General features: G+C 39.7%; 1 protein-coding gene across 4 annotated transcripts in view; it reads right to left on the bottom strand.

Moving 5' to 3' along the window:
- ARHGAP8 (Rho GTPase activating protein 8) overlaps window positions 1–18198 on the bottom strand; it is a 94435-nt gene that overhangs the window by 26256 nt on the left and 49981 nt on the right. For all 4 annotated transcript variants that reach the window (XM_056339815.1, XM_056339813.1, XM_056339812.1 and 1 more), the window contains one exon: window positions 9343–9416. In XM_056339815.1, coding sequence (XP_056195790.1) covers window positions 9343–9416 — 74 coding nt within the window. The remainder of the gene's footprint in view (window positions 1–9342; window positions 9417–18198) is intronic.

Below are 18198 nucleotides of genomic sequence, written 5' to 3'. Positions count from 1 at the left end.
AATCTGGGGAACAGGTGATACCCACGCTCCTTCCAGAATTCATTAACCGGGTCAGCTGAAACTGAATCAATATACAGGAGTTTGTTTGATCACAGGTGGCAACAAGCCAACTACCCAAGTAGGTCTCTCCAATCCTTCTTACATTTGTGGGCAACCGACCCAAGCGATATGCCACTAATGAAATGTAGGTTAGTGCAATTCTTAGGAAAAAAGAAAACACTATATTCTCTTTCTAAAGTAAAAAAAACCTGCAACAGCAAAAGAGCCCATCTTTTTTGTGTAAAAGATACTGAGACCATAATACATTTTATGAGAAAATAATATATTTTGTACCATTTTTAAATAAAGCGTGAGTCATAACTTCAGCCTACTGGTAAAGAGAAATATGAGTCAACAGCAATTATGCTATTGAAGGGGGAAAACGATGAGCCTGGGTACAGGCACAGCCCTTTTGCAATATATTTGTCTGACTTCTCTGACTTCTGTGACACATATGAACTGATAAGGATACTTTTTTTTAGAAGACTGTGAGTCTGTTGATTGCTCTCAGTGCTTCAGCAGGGCAGGGGAAAGCTACCTGAAAACATGATTTGAATGATGATGTTTCCCATGTCACACAACCTGAACAGCATTAGCATATGCCCCCAGCTGGGTCTCAAAATAAGGGATGGGGAAGAGGAAAGGGATCTGAACTCTCTCATTGGTTATTCCACTGTGATGGATAAACATGCAGCCTCAGACACAGTCAGGAAATACTTTCTCCAATCCTGTCTCTTCCTTTTTAGTCACTGGGGGGGAGGGTAAAACCAGTTCTTGAAACTACCATAATTAAGCTAACACAAGGTGCCCACATTAAAATAAAACCAATCACTTTGTCTTCTTTTTGCAGACAAAATACATGCCAGAGCCACTAGATTTATGTGATGAGGAAACAAAATTTCCTGAAGACAATCCTAGTTGGTACAGCTCAAAGAATCCATTTTTGTCCTTTAAATTTTTTTAAGTAAACAATTTAATTTTTGTTAGTAGTGTTCTTTAATCAAATCCCATTTACAGCATGACTCATGTCAGCTGTCTCTTTACAGAGAACTATTTTTTTTTGTGTGTGTGTACAAGTTGAACTATTTTGCCAATATTAGCATGGGTAATGCAGTCCATAGAGAACAGCAACGCTGGAGCACCAGTGCTTGCCAGAACACTGCTAGGGGTTGACTGACATGAGCATCTAGCCTGGGCTTTCCGGTTCTGATAAACACGCAGCTGCATGTCACTCACATATTCTATCAATGCTGCAGAGCCTCTACTGAGACCACTCAGCACAAACTGCTCCTTGCCCCTCACCAAAAAAAGCAGACATATATATAGAGAGATGAGTGGACTCTTGCTACCCTGCACTAAACTCTCCAGACCAAAAAGATCGAAACTTTATCTTAAATAGCAGTGCTATACAGTAAAACATAGTATGTGACCAGTGAAGGAGCCATCTGTATTCAATGGAAAGCGATTCTGCGATTGAGAACTTAACTGAGTAATTATTTAAATGTCAGTTATCATAAATGAAAACAGGCAGGCACTTCATTCCACATTGAAGTAAGATGGCATTTACCACAGTAGACAAAATTTCACAGTGCAATGACACAACTGTGTCACACTCCAAATTAATAAACTGTTGCTAAAAATACTTAAGTCCCTTCTACCCTCCCCCCCACCCCCCACCCCCCGATCAGTTGTCCCACAGGAAAGACACAGAAAATCAAAACTGATAAAGATAAATTAAAGCAACACATGCTGTCATGTTGCTGCAAACTTGTCAAAGAAAGAGATGAGAAAATTACATTCTTTTTCTTTCAATCATCCTTGATTTGAGGGTTGCTGGCATCAAAAATCTTTGTTAATTTGTCTGCTTTCAGAAGAGAAATAGCAAAGAGTGAGCATCTGAATTCCTTCTGTCCCAAATTGAGTTTGGAAATGTTTCTTTTGACTGGGGTCCTGCCAAGTCTCAGGAAGTGTCCGTCCTGATTTGGAAGCAGTTTTCATTAATAGAACTGATTTAGACATCTTCTTGCAGATTACCTAATTTTAGTAAGATTCCTTTTTTAAACTTAGGAGTAATTTATTTCTAATACAAGGACTGTTGAGTTTATAGCATATTTTGATTGTCCACCTTCAATGTAACATCTTAAATGCTCAAAGTGGTGGTAACTGTGAATTTTTATGCCCAAGACAAATTCAAGATTTATTTTTTTTAAGGCTAGACTACAGTACAAGTTTGAGGAGGAGATTGCATAGCCTTGCTTTCCCTTGTACTCTGTGCGAGGAATATATAACAAGTGACGTCTGCAGCTTGTAAAGATGATTTACACTGCAAGAAGGTACACAGCAGATCAAGGGCAGAAGAAGAAAGGACAGTTCCAGTCATACTGAAAACCTGAAGAGCAGCAGCAAGAATGTAGAAGCATGCATCCTCCACAGAACCCACAGTATATTTGTGTCCTTGCAGTTTTGAACAGCGTAGTCTCTAGCCTTTGGATTTATGAATGAATATTCTCAGTTTACAGTTGGCACCTCTGAACATAATTTATTTACAATGCCTGAGCACCAAACCCACAAACTGTGCTTATTACAAGGTTCATTTTTATTTGATGGCACATGAACCAGTTTTGGGATTTATCTCATCTCCATGAACCCCAGGTAAAAACATTCACATGAAAACAAAAGAGCCAAGAACTCAGAAATGTTTATATGGCCAACGTCAAGCCTTCCCAGTGTTGCATTTTTAACAGATATTTGATTGATCACAAGAAGTGGAGGCCAAAAGGCACTTGCTAAGCTGCAGCAATCCAAATATATTCAGAATGCATAACCATCCATCTCTACCCATTCTGACTTTCACCACCAGGATGTATTCATTCACATTAAAAAATGGAACCAAAACTTTCTCCATCAGCAAGATTTGTTGTGCTTCACGGAGGGGATGAAGAGGAAAGATTAATCACTGCTATTGAACAGATAAAGGACGGCTTTAGTTGTCATTATAATCATACCATGGGACATCTATTACTCTGTCATTAAACTTCTATAGCATGGTTATTACCATTGCATTTAGAAGTCTTAGTCATCACCCAGGACCTTCCTGTGGTACCACAAGACAACATCAAACAAACACTTTGTGCTGCAGAGCACTTGCAGTCAACAAAAGAGATGAGGTAAGAGAGAAACACTTGGCAAAAGGGGCTACTGCGAGATAATTTTCCTATAGAAGACAGTTATCTTTTCTGCTTTATAGTTCTGTAGTGTGATTCCTTCACCGTGAGTTTATTGTTCCATCACTTCTGAGCTGCTTCTGATCTCACATGGTCTCTTTAGTAATCAGTTCTCTATGCATTTTTATTTTTCTAAGCTGTTTCCTTATATGGTCACTCTTTTACAGTCATTCTATAGAATGCAAATGTTACCAACTTTTGGAAATTTTAGTAATAATCCCAGCAGGTTAGTTTTGGTTTTAAACTGTTTAAAACATTGACAAGCACGTCTTTTATACCTTTAGGGATACACTCAAACATAAAATACATTAACAATAATAATCCTACCTATTTCAAATTGGTATTTTGCATAAGACCAATAAAAATGACAGCGTATCAATACTTGAGATAGGCTTGAGTAACACTCCTGCCCTTTGTAACTTATTTGACATCTTCATGCAGGTCTGAACACTGCGGTTTATACCCACCATAATGAATTAAACAAAAATTCCCTTAAAAGCTGTCACCTGACGTCCAGATGTTGGGGGTGGGGGTGTTGCAACAAAATATGCATTTTGCCATGCAGTTTTATTTTTAGTGTATATCAGTACTGCAGTATCAAACTGCACGTCAGAGTTTAAAAACTAAGGCAGCACGGTGAATTGTACTAATACTGACCTAAACAAACACCAAAACCACCTGCCACACACCAGCTAGCTTTAAATTTATCATGATACCTTATACCCAGTCTGTAACCTGCTTTTCTAGAAAAAACAGACACATAAGTAAAAGACATGAAAGGGAACTTCTGCTGTGACATCTTGTTAGGGTTTAAAAGCATAAATGCATTTCAGAATCCTAAAGTCTGTAACAGAGAAAACTACTCCGAAGGCCCTTCTCTGCCCTGCCAGTTTGGTGTGGGCAGCAGCTTCAGTCACTTGCACAACCCCATCCCCGAGCATTATGGAAACCATACATACAAAGATGCATACTCCATAGCACAGCATTATTTACACACCTGGTTACCAGACCAGTTAGTTAGAAGTGACAGCCCCTGTTTACAGTCTCACTTCAGCACAAAATAGGTCACTGTGGACATGGGGACATATCAACTAGCGAAAGAAAATTACTACCCTGCGGCGTAAGTTGGGCTTCTTGGAGAAAAGAGCCTGTGAGCAAAGCATCAAGATCATTACCACCAAAGGAATGACAACAGGTTAGAAACACTTATGAATTGTTCTGACAAGACAGTGAATATTTAATTAAGCAAGGTAATTTCTCATGGCATGGTAGAGATAAGGTAGTACCCCCAAAAAAATAATAATAAAAGAATTTCTTATTTAGTGCAAGTGCAAGTCAAGCCTTGCGTTTATAAACTAGACAGATGAACAAGTTGTGGTTTTGAGGCTAAGCATGGGGAAAAAAATGTTCTCTGGTTTGCTGGTTGATGAACTGGTGATTTTACTCAGATACTCAGAACTCATTTTAGGAAATCAGTTTTTCCCTGTGAAGGTTAGCAGGAAATTAAGCACTTTTAAAATCCAGTATTAAAAACTCTAAAAACATTTTTCACTCTAAAGTGTAGCTCCTGTAGCCAGTGAAATGGCTTTCTCTTCCTTTCTTGAAAAATAACCTGAGAATTATTATAGAAATTAAGAAACAGTTTATTGTAATAGTGTCTGAGGCATCAGCCATAATAGATCTTGCTTGTATAATACAGACATAAAGGAATCTCTGCTTACAGCAGATTCTTTAGTCTCTGTTAAGGTACTGGGTGACTTACTAACTGGATCCAGTGAGAGTCATCTTGCTCAGAAATAGCTATCTAAATACGCAGTTCATAAATATATGAGGAATAAACCCACACTCACTGTCAGAATATTAATTTGGCTGTTGGGGATAAGGATATGCTTGCTGCTGTCAGAGCCTGTTCAGTAACTTGGTACAAGGGGAGTTTTGGCTCATTTGTACAGATGAGGATGCCTCCACACTGGGAAGAACACTTCTGCAAACAGTGTTATCTGAAACAGAGGCAGAAAATTAAAACATCAAGAAGGAAAAATCTGACATGAAGCAATCCGTCAGAGGGATCGTAGTCATTAAGACGAAGAAGGCTGGGTGAACTTCAGAGACTGAAAGTTTCCTTAGCCTGGTAGCATAATATTGCTGGCTGGTGCCTAGTTTGAATCCCACCAAAGCTCCTGCACCAGATCTGTTCAAGAAATAAAAGCGGATGTCAGAGGGTCTCTGACGTTTCAAGAAACCTTAACCCTGTTGATGAAGCATGATTTTGCAGAAGCTTTGTGATCTCAGTCAGAGTTTCAGAAACTGATTTCAGGTACATTGATGTGAAAATGTAGCAGTGGGAAGGAAGCGTGGAAATACTGCACCTAGGGTGAAAAACAAAACCCACTCCCTGCTAATTCTGTGAGGCTGGAAACTATGCCAAAATCAAATGGAACAGGGTAATGACAGTGAATTTTTGTCACTTCCGGAAGATGAACTGAAGCTTTCACCGTGCTCACGGCCGCGTCTGGAGTGCAAAGCATGCTGCCAGTCAGCCTGCTGGGGCTGTCAGCACAGGAACCGACACTCGCTGGAGCTGATGGCAGAATTGAGATATTCCAGATTTAGAGAAAGAGTTAAAATCATAGCAGACAGCAGGTACAACAGATACCTGCACACTTATAATCAAGCGCAAAAAAATGCATGTCTATCACCTACTGCTTAACAGCCTTTGCATGGCAGGTACTTGGCTTTCAAGCATCAGCTGGCTGAGAATGTCAGAAAACACTCTACCTGACAAGCCATCTCTCCTTAGAAATCTGGTTTGTGGAAATCTCCTTGTGACAGGGAATATGACAGCTCTGAGCAAACCTAGGCTTAGTTGGAAAACACTAATGCTGACAGAGCCCATGCCCTTCCTTCCTGGGGGCACAGACGGACAGAGAGCTGGGGGCAAAATGAGACAGTCCAGCTACCAAGTGCATGGGCTGGACTACGTGTCGGTAGCCAGCGTTACCATGCCGCTGACTCGCGTAGATGCACAAAGTAGGACAAGGGCTTTGTTCAGAAGTACCACCGTATTTCTTCAGAGACTATCCTTTATAAACTGTGCTGATACTGCACTGAACAGATGAATATTTAGCCAAAAAAAGATGAAGTTTGGAGAAAACCCAAGGATGATTACTGCTTTCAGAATAACAAAGATTTCATCTAGGAGAAATTCTGCAATGATAAAGTTGAGCCAACTCTTTTTTTTATCACAACCATGACAGCTAAAACTTGCTATTTTTTGCTTGTACTGTGCAGTTGGCATTGCTGCTTCAGAAAACTGGGTATCTGGGCTGGACTCAGCAATTGTTGAGAGGGAAGAGTATGGGGCTGGTGCAGTAGTGATGAGACAAAACACTCAGAAAGAACAAAAGACATGGAGGAGGTTTTGTGTCAGATCAGTGCAAGAGTTACTAGTTAGTGGTCACCAGCACAACATAATAATGGCTACAAACCTCATCTTTCATTAAAATCTTTAAAGAGGTCTAAGGAAATGCCAGATATGCAAAGCTCTCCTCCCAAGCACAGCCAAAAGTTTAAATCAATTAACATTTTAGTGACTAAATTTTCACTCAATTTCTAAGTAATAACAGCTGTGAGAAGTGATGTCAGTGCACATTCTTCCTCATTTTAGCTCTCTTGACTCCTGTGATTAGTGAGGAAAAGGTATTTGCGTATTAAAATAAGGTAAATATATGTAAGGATGATTGTTTCATAACAATTTTAAACACAAAAAGTCTGGCTTTCATCTGCAGATGGGGCATGCACTGATACACTACACAAGCTCTAATTATCCACTTACAATTATAATTACAGGGATTGTTTCAAGCTGCCAATCACTTACCTTCAACATTCTTAGTAGTGAACTATTTACATTCCCTGTATCCAACCATAACATTTGATACAAGCTACACCTGCAAAGTTTTCATCATTAGCACCAGTCTGGAAACAGCACATCCAAACAGCTTTACGAGCTTGAACAGAAATCATGATTTTGGACCAAGAGACCTTCAATAAAGTCTATTAGGAACTCTTCATCTACTGCAGATCAGCAGGTACCTTTAATAGCAGAACTGGCCCCAGTCCAGTACTTGGGTCTTGGCTGCTGCAAGTACTTTGAAGATAAATCAGCAATTTCAAGAGGTGAGGAGCCAGCTGTTCTGTATGCAAGCATCCTTATAGATGCTATGCTCCACTGCTTGCAAACTGGAAGCAGGTATCCACTGCAGTAGGTATCTCTCATTCTCCTATGCATACCATTAATCAGCTTCATTTAAGGTAGAAACCCAAACAACAGTAAAATGGGCAGTTATTTAATGTTCTTATTTACCATGCTGTAAGCTGACACACAAAGGAGTGTAGCCTAGCAATAAGGGCAAGACACTAAGTGTGCAGTCTGTCATTTAAATCAGTATGACCTTGCACCGATTTAAATGAAGCCAGGATTTCTCTTGAAAATCAGCAAAAAAGCAGATTTTCCTTGCCCCATCCCCCCTTGTCTTCACAAATGCGAAGCTTCTTCAGTACAAGTTTTTAAAAAGTTTGAAATTTCTCACAGTTCAGATAAATTCAGACCAAACCCTAGTAGCAATAGTTAAAATGAACTGAGATCAAAGATCCATACTATTTGAATACTGATAACGAAATTTACCTTATTGAGAATAACAGCTCAAGGATGCAAATTAAGAATTGGGAATATTGTGGGATCTAGGTTTTGGGTGAGCCTGCCTACAAAAGAATATAATTACTCAAAATTTGTATTTTGCATTATTTATTATTATATTATGCTGTTAATACAAACAGCTCTTTAAATGAGAAAAATCACAGATAGAATTCATATAACAGCAATATAGAGATCTGAGACTGTTTTTTGTCTTTAACAAAAATCACGCTGCTCCTCAAAATTTGTTCAAACACCAACCAAACCTGATGGCATATTAAATGCCGGTGATGTTTCCTTTTTTTTAAAAAAAGAAAAAAAAACCAACACAAAACTGAACCAAATACATTTTTATTTTCTTCACTTGACACACTTATTAAAAATTCACACCCTTCTTTCAGGGATCTTAGGAATCATTCCCAGTTCTACCACTGTGTAATGTTGTGCCATCATAAACTGTGTTATGCTCTGTTCCTGTTCTGTCACCTGTAAGATAAATGTACTTAGGCTATATATCTAGTACTGTAAGATTTAGCAAACATTTGTGAAACTCTAAGGCCATGGAGCACAAAGGGCTATGGAAATGTTGCTGTGATTGCCTTAAAGATCCGGGATCAAAACATAAAAACGCATTACACTGGGAAAAGGAATTTCAAGACTGCAGCCTTACCTCTGACTTTCTCCCTGTGTGCACCTTTGTCCCTATGTAAGGAATACAGTGCACTAACCCTACAGATAGCACCTGGTAACTGGTCCATTATGTTGGTAAGGTATGCGCTGGAGAGCTCAGTGGCATAGCCAATGGTTCAAAGTCTACCTTCTCTTTGCTCTGTAAATGAAGATGATACACAGAACCCTGGTTTGGATGCTCCCATTTTAATTATGAGTCTTTATAATCTATCTATCTCTATAAAGTAACTATAGATATGAACTGCAGTCAAAGGGTCTGTAAAAGCCAGTAAAAATATTTTGTGAAGGGAGGACTTCAGGCTTACACCTGTAAAACATGGTTTTTCAATGAGTTTTTATAGCCACTGGTTCTATAGAAACAGAACTCATTGATTTTTACTGGGAGTTCTACTTAAAACCAACAATGTGACAGGGGTTGATGATGTGTGTTTCAGGATATCTCTCATTTGCTATCCCCCAATTAATCTTAAGAGCAAAAAGTTTTTGAAGGTTTTTTTTCCCCATAGTGGGACTATAATCTGATAATAAGCATTCCCTATCCATCAAAGCTCTCAAGGCAGTGCCCAGCTGCCACTCAGGTTTTCAGAATATAAACATACCCTGTGTAGCTGTGAACTTTGCTGAATCAGGCAGTGTTATATTGTTTCATACTATTGTCCTTGTTCTGAAAGGCACATCCTCTTTTGACAAACTCACCTTTTCTTTTTAGGTAGGACACAGTTTCCTTCATTACTGGGGGGATTGGTTCGCCTTTATTTTTGTCCTTGATACTGTTAGGAAAAAAAAAAAAAAGTAACAGCCTTTAAATAGAATTTATATACAAATTGTTGAAACAAAGACAAAACAGTCTCAGCAAAAATCTGGGAGATATCCAAGAGCATACATTAAATTCCACAAATTAAGGAGCCTGCACGAAACACAAGAGGCCTCCACAACGGCTGCTGAACAAGCCATTGAAACAAGCGACTTGGACTTCTATTCAAAAAGCCATTCCTAAACACTTTCTTCTTGCTAGAAAAGCTGTTGCAACTGCGATGGCAAGAGAGTAATAAATGAGTGCTATTTACTGTACTGAAGGGGAGTCAAGGACAGAGCAGCAGAATGATGTTCCAGGCTAACTTCGCCCCCCCACTTGATACTGGTTTTGCTCTGGTTTTCTTCCCCTCATTTGGCACGCCCCAGCAGGGCTGCGTTTAACCACAATGCAATAACCGTGGTGGTGGCGGCTCTGATCGGATTTGGTTGGATGCCGTCGGTGGAATGGGGTTTCAAGGCAGCTTAAAGGCAGGCAAGGAAGGAGTTTGCAGCAAATGCTTCATAGTAAGTCTTGATCAAGGGATGCTGCAAGTTTAGGAGCCTTTTATCACGCAGATTTTTCTTTGTCATTTGTCTCTTTTTAAGCTACAGTGTATGCATAATTAAAAGGATATTGTACTATTTATTTTGAAGGCAAAGTGATGCAGCAAGATTATTAACACTTTGAATGATTCCCATGAAATGAGATTTCTTTCTCTTTCATGAGTGAACAGTTGAGGCAAAAAATCGAACATAGCATTTTCTTGATCTAGACAGCAAAGAAAATTCTGCAATTATCTTCCTTTTTTTAAAAAAAAAAGGCTTTGGCAGTTTCAAAAGTGTAACAAAAGAGACAGTCAGTATCTGCTGAGTATTCTGCTACATTTTTATAGCAATCAACAACAAAAAAATGGCCCAATCTCAGATTTTAAATTAGACTTAATATATATTTACATATATGATTTCATATTTGATATTTAAAAGGTGACCAGCTTTATTGACAAACTCTAAAGGACCAGCACAGAACGATGCAGAGATCTGTGACTGTATCATGAGAGGCTGCAAATGCTGAAGCTCATTTACAAAAAATGCGAGATGTTTATACGACATGTAAATATAGTCTTAATCTAGAGCTACTAGCTGAGGTTGCACCTGCAGAGGAGAATGACTCTTAGAGCCTTTTTCTTTTCCAGGTATTGTGATTACTTCTCTTTCTGACTAGGCTTGCTTATTCGTTTATTAATATAAACCAACTGATAATAACTGGAGTGTATTTGATACAACTTCTGTACCACTGTTGCATGGAAGGAACAATCCAGTATTATATTTTGTTCACACTACACATAAAAACTATTTTAAAATAAATGTTACAGCAACATAAGTCAGCATGGAGGGGTAGGGAAATTGCCCCCCACACCCTGCTTTGCCTTCCATATGCCTGTGAAGTGAAGGGAGGTAGAAAAAGGTACGTGGACTGGTTAGTTTTACATGTCCAAGCTTAGGACATTGGTCACCCCCAGCTTCACATGCAGCGGTGTGGGGGGGCATTCCTCCAATGAGAAAGACTCAGAGCAGAATCGTGACTTAGTGTGCTGGTTTTGGCCAGGATAGAGTTGATCTTCTCCATAGTAGCTGGTATGGGGCTGTGTTTTGGATCAGTGCTGAAAGCAGTGCTGGTAATTCAGGGATGTTTTAGCTCCTGCTGAGCGGTGCTTGCACAGTGTCAGGGGCTTTTCTGCCTCTCACCCCACCCCACCAGCGAGCAGGATGGGGGTGCTCAAGGGGTTGGGAGGGGACACAGCCCGGACAGCTGACCCCAACTGCCCAGAGGGATATTCCATACCACATGGCATCATGCTCAGGATGTTCAGAACAATGCCATTTGTCTTCCCAAGTTATCATTACACATGGTGGAGCCTGGCTTTCCTGGAGATGGCTGAACACCTGCCTGTAGTGAATAAATTCCTTGTTTTGCTTTGCTTGCATGTGCAACTTTTGCTTTACCTATTAAACTCTTCATCTCCACTGATGAGTTTTCTCACTCTCTCCCCTATCCTGCTGTGGGAGGAGTGAGTTAGCAACCGTATGGTGCTAGCTGCCGACTGGGCTTAAACCACAACACTTCGGTACTGAATCACCCTGTGGTTTTGCCTCTCTTACTCATAAATAGTCAGGGAAATATTCTTCATGCTATTTGATTATTCAGCCATCAAACATTTTGACCTCATTCATCACCACAGGGACACAATGCTGAGCCACCAGTGCCATTTCTCCCAGTTATGGTTCCATTGCCTACTCAGTCCTCCTCTTCCTCTTCCCTATTTTCACCACCACTAGGTACTAAGGTGACAGGCACTAACATCTGTGTGTCTTTACGTTATCTAGATTCTCCCAGACCATGTATTTTCTCTCTACTGCAAGGACTTTGTGTGTCACTTCCTCTAGTGCTATATAAAACAATGTAACTTGATACATAATTGTAATAAGCACGTTAATCCAGCTCCCAGTGCTCATTCTGCTATTTGAAATACCTAGACCAACCTTCTGTTCGAAAGGAAATGAGTTGTTACCTCAGCTGAAGAACTAATGAAGTTGATCTGCTATGGATTTGTATCCTATGTCCTACCTCTGTCCTCATCACAGTAATCAAAGATCATTTCTTTATGTCATTCATAAACTCGCTTCCCTTATGGAGTATTCTCATTTTCTCCCCTCACCTCATTATCTCATATTTCCTCATAAAGTAAGGAATAACTCCTACCTAATGACCATTTAAACACTTACTGGTGCAGACCAAAGACAACATAAAATTGAATTCCTGCTATAGTTTCTCTCCTTCCAGCCAATGATTTTCAGAAGTTTGTAGCATCTGTGAGAGCTCCACTCCTCTGCCAAATTTGGTTGATATAAGCCCATAGCTCTTCTGTGAACCTTACTAAAAATCAATCCATTGAACAAATTTTTCCTGCTCTTTTTCAACAAAGTATCCATACCAGAATCTAAAGTGTATAAAATTCAATACTGCATTACATGTGGGTTAATACTACTTTGTGGACACTGCTGCATCTACATCTAACAGAAAATGTTTAGGAAAGGGGAATTTTCCTTGATGTAAACAGATACAGGAATTTTGATAAAAAAATATAGCCAAGTTTCATAAAACCATGTTCATACCATGATAATTATAGACATTTGACCCAATAAATTCTACAGCATATGCAACACACTTGCAGGAAGAAAAAGACTAACAGCAAAGAACGAGTTTAATTCAGACAATCCTGAAGTATGATCTTTTATGCATTAGTAATTCTCAACATTTGCTGCTGCTTGCAAGTATGATCTTTAGATGAAAGGATACAACTTCTTGCCCTTACACACTGGCAATGTACCATTAATTTTAGTATGAGACAGTACTGGTCTTGCTGGAGTAATCATTCTCTGCAGTATCATACCAACATGATAATGGCCAGAAGAAAGATTTATGACCTGACTTGTGAGACCAAGTCCAACCTCAGTCTTCCTCATTATCACAGACATCTTATGAGAGCTAAACCCTCAGATAAGAGAAGACCATGGCTTGAAATGTTACCCAGACCAAGATTATGACATGGTCCTCAAAGCAGCATCCTCTTCTTACCCACAGTATCAGGTACCTCTGTAAAATCTCTCTCCCAGTACCAAAATCCTATCAGCCCCTTTCCGGATATGTCCCCCATCACTCCTAGTCTCTCCTGCTCCTTCCAGCTTCAACAATCTTACAGCAGTTTCATGCATACTGGTGACACCGTAGAGCAGAAGACCAATGTTAGCATTACAATCAAGCAGGAGCTGTGCAGTTCTCTCAGACCAGCTCCAAGATCAAGACTGTTCTCCCCCTTCCCCTGCCTTCTACCTACACCCTGGAGAGGAAAAAATTAAGAAGTAACTTTGTTCCAGGACCACGAGCTCTCATACAAAAGTTGGCCACAGCAAAGGGAACAGAGCCATGCAAACACATGAACCCCCTACACTGCTCTGAAAGGCACCTTCTGTATGTGAATTATTTTCTCTCGCAGCAGATCAAGGTTGTATAACAACCCTGCTGCAACAACATCGAATAAAACAAGCAGAGACTGTGCAGCCCCATTAGTAAATTAGCCTTGCAAATAAACCACAAGAGGAAGGAAGTTCTTGGTGTTCTTTGCACAGCATGCAAAGTTGAAATCCCCAGTGAAATTATATCCCCCAGTAAGGGGCGAAACAAGAAAAGGGGCTGGGAAATGAGGTCAGTACCAAGGTCAATGTTTGGGATACCAGCAAGGAAAAGCCTGCAGCAAATCAAAGTAGGGGGCAGGGGGTGGGTGGAGGGGTGGGGGGTGCGGGAAGAAACCATCACGCTTATTTTAGCCCTTCTAATGGAGTTATAACACACTCCTTGTGTGTCAAATAATTTTGTTTCATTATTCAGATCAGTACCCTAAACATTTAGGGCAACTTTTATTAAAATTAGTCAAAAGCCTAATTCACTTAAATGGGAATATCATCAAGGCTTTAATTTGCTTGGAAGCGGTTACATCTTTATTATTGACAATTTAAGCTCATGGAAACCATTCTCCGCCTCTCTGAAGTTGCTCTGATTGTTTTTGCTTTCTTACAGCTGCTCACTCCAGAGGCACCAAATAGCAACCCAGCAGCTTTTTATAAATGTTTTCTAATTATTATTGTTACCCATAAATGTGTTTCCCATTTCAGTGTATAAATAGAAAACTGATTATTTACAGCACTTGTTCCTGCTGAGCACTAGTTTATCTGTTAGAGAGGTGAGACAAATAACTGGGCTATAATTTGTAATAATAAAACCTACGCATAATTTTTCTTTTTCTAGGAAAAAAAAGGTATAGTTTCTGGACTTCTACCATTTCCTACAGGATTACTGTTTCTGTTGAAGGAAAGGTTCCATTCCCAGCACAATGGAAGAAGTCCTCAAGATAAATGATATTCTAAAATAGAGTGGGATGTTCACTGAAAGTCACATGCAAAGGACTTTCTGTTTTTGCAACACTGAGGAAAGCTGGGATGAATATTTTCATAGCATTCCACAATGTAGGACATAGAGTTCTGTTTACTAGACCTAAGGTGATAGAAAATAATAGGGACATTTCTTCAACTAATGTAAATCAGACGAGCTCAGAGGTCAATGAAGTTACACCTCTATCCTCTCTTTGTGGATTCTGCCACGTAATCTGCATTTTTCTTGCCATATTCAGGATGGTGTGATGAGCTGTGCTTTATGATGGACAGTGCAAACTGACATTGGAGATTAGGCACTACTACAGGCAATTTGAAATGAAAAATCTCTTTCTGCTTAAGAGATGAGCGTAACAGAGCATTTCAGTGCACAGTATAGTTTTCTGTAACCAATTCACAAACCTGAATCGTATTGCAGCAACACATCAGATTCAAGAGGGATCTATTCTTGGCAAACACAGCAGCCGGGAAGAATGAGTATTCCTCACTATAGGATATATGATTAGTTACTACAACATGTTATATATTCGATGACTCCTTTCTAGACAGTGGACAGTTATCATGAAAGGCCTTTATACATTGTTCTGAAGTGTCATTAAGTATTCTTCGCTGATAATCTTTCTCTCTTTGCTTTCCTTCTCCTTTTCATTTTTTCCCCTGCTGAGACATGCTGAGATTTGGTTTAGAATGCATTCTTCCTCCCTGGTCACGCATGCACAGCATGCACAAGCGGAAAGATTATGACCAAAAGGAAAGCACGCTGAAATATTTACGATAGCAATTCAACAAGCAAAAGGTGTACAGTTGTGGCAGTTCTGTCCATTTTCTCTGCCCCCTCTCCCCATCCATGGCAACAGATTGAAAAACAACACACTTCCTTGTCTTACCACAAAAGATATTTAATTTTAGATTTTAAAACCAATTGGAGAAAACAGAACAATGTCAATTGCTAGTCAAGGTCAGCTCTGTGCTGGAGCTCAGCTGTAACCTTCCTTGATTACAGAGGCAATCGGGTGCAGCAACAGGGGTTTACAGGAGCTTGCTGAACATACAACAGAGGGACAATGATGCCACTTGGCCCATATAGTCAATTATTAATTCCTTTAAAGTGATACAAACTTACGAAGCTTCATTCATGCATTTTAACTGTATTTATCTGATCAACATAAGCAGAGTCCCTCAAATTTTTCCTTGCCATTGTAAACACAAAATGACTGATGACTTTTAGAACAAACCTCCTATTTTCCACCCTGACATGCAGTGCAAACTAGTGAGGATATATTCTGAATACCTAATTCCTGCTACTCTACGTTTTGTGTATGAAGGCAGCATTGCTGAAAGAACAGGAATATAGACTTGCTATATCAACACAATACAAGAACATTCTTTGAACTGTCTGAATTTACCAAAGCGCTAGCTACTGGTGAGTAACTGAAATTCATTATAGTACTGCGGTAATCTGCTCTGCAAGGCTCTGACCACTACAAGCCGGGACATTTTACCTGAGAAGTATCACTGTACGCTTGCCCTGTTCTAACACTGCTCCCTGCTACCATCTGCCGTTGCCCTCAGTTGGAGGCATGACAAACCTTGCAACGAGCTCCTTATGGTTGTTATTCTCCTCACTCTATCTGCACAGAAGCAGCTTGAATTAGCAAATTAGAGAAGGACATAATAAACACTAAACGTGCAAACTATCCCACCCACTCTGTGCTACACATTCTTAAGTACCTGTCAAATCTGAGAATGGATTCCCATTACATTCTAACTGAAAAATTCAGTGTGGACAAAACCTCCTCAGGAGCACCGTTGTCTAATATCCCCCTGAAGATGAACTTTAGTTCAGTTGTGTTATTTCATGTTTTCAAAAAAAAATCACATAGTTTTTAACATGAGTATAAACCTTTAAGGGTGCAATTTGGCAACCAGACAATCCAGGCTAGGGATCAGACATGCTATGGACTGTCATTCAACAAACTAGGCAAGTCCGCTCTACACATGTAGGCATAAAGAATTAAATAGGGAGACAGCCACTCCTTTTTGGTCCCCCACACTTTGTTCTAAAGACATCCTATAAGCCAGCTTTGGATGATTTAACTGCTTTTACTAAGCTCATTTGTTATGTTTGAGTTAGCATCATTTCAATGGAAACTTCAGGACAACTTGGTACTAGACTCAAGTTCTAACTGCAAAGATCAAATTACTGAGTCCTCACTGGAGCTCAGAAGGAGGAAGGTTTTCCACTTCATGCCTGTGCCTGACAAAGTACACACTTAAATCCAGACAAGTAAATGTAAATAAAGCTGGATGGACACTTAAGATGAAGTCAGCTTGGTGTGTCTTCATTTTTTCCTGCCCACAAAGAGCTTAGGCTGACCCTGAGGGGTTAAAGAGATCAAATTCAGCCATTTAAAATTCAGATTTTGGATTGCATGGATGGAGGTAACATAAGAAAGAAAAGTTTTGAACTAACCTGATAATAAGCCCTTCAGTTCACTCATAAATTAAACTAAATTCAGCACAGACTACATTTCAAAGAATTATACTCCTAGCTCTCACAGATATTCCATGATTTTTAAATGCTCAGTTGCCTCATGTCAATTTGAAAATCCAACTCCACAAGGTTAAAAATGTCTTTGTGAGTTAACAGATTCCTCCAAGACAAGGCACTGGTCCCAGACACTCATTTATCAGTGTCTAGATAGAAACTTCCTTCATTTTCGTTTTGCTGTCCTAACAAAACAGGATTTTTCCACCCCCCGCCTGTTGGACAAAAGTGAGATATTTTTAATGAATGTTTAGTCACTTTTTGCTCTTCTAGTTTTTAATTATAGCTCTGGATAGCAAATGTATTAACCAGTATAAAGTGAAAAAAATTTAAATGAGGAAGTATTATCAGAGAGAGCATTGCCTGCAGTTTTTAGGGAGGTGCATGCAAAAGGGTATGGCTTTACCACCTTCCACAGCCAGAAGTCATCGACATACCATTATCAAATCTTAGCAAAATTAGGCCAACTATGAGGGCTTTGGATAAATCCCATTCACCAACATTTTACTGGCTGAATAAAACTCACCATCCCAGAAGTACTGAATCCAATGAAACCACAGGCCTATGGGCCTTATAATTTCTTTTCTTAAACTAAAGAAAAAGACTCCACAGAGAAACAGTCCTTTAACTGCAACAGCTTTATCACAGCAGCAGCCCTGACAGTACAATTTTTACTGCCTGTAATGAAATACACAGCGCACATATCCCCATAAGGCTATACAAAATAAAATCAGAGTCCCCCTGTAGGTCTCTCCAGAAAAAGGGAAAAGCCTCACCCAGAAGATGACTTCAAACCTCCCTCTTTGCTAGACAAGCGGGAGGTCACTGTCATTTTGCCATTAGAGTCTACAGAGACCATAAAAAGAGAGGGAATTAGCAAACCCAATTCATTCATCAAGATGAAAGTTGATACTTCTTCTGGTGCACATTTTATAAGATCCCAACTCCTATCACTCCCCTTCCTCTGTTAACTTTAACTTTCTTCAGTCTAAGTTAGTTCTTTTACTTCTCATTTAGAAGTTGTAGGGGACTTGTTTATTTGTAATTTTTAAGTGGCGACACCACACCATCTTTTCTGAAAGAGGGAATCTGGACACAGGTGGGCAAACAGAGGGAATAAATGTCCCCGTGTACACCCATTTTGGACACCTGAGCTGTGAACTACACCCACACATGAAGGGCATCTTATCCGTCAGCGCTTC

Source organism: Falco biarmicus, chromosome 5 (assembly GCF_023638135.1).
Source record: "Falco biarmicus isolate bFalBia1 chromosome 5, bFalBia1.pri, whole genome shotgun sequence".
NCBI lineage: Eukaryota > Metazoa > Chordata > Aves > Falconiformes > Falconidae > Falco > Falco biarmicus.
Note: the sequence above shows the minus strand (reverse complement) of the source record. Positions and strands in the feature narration are given on the sequence as shown.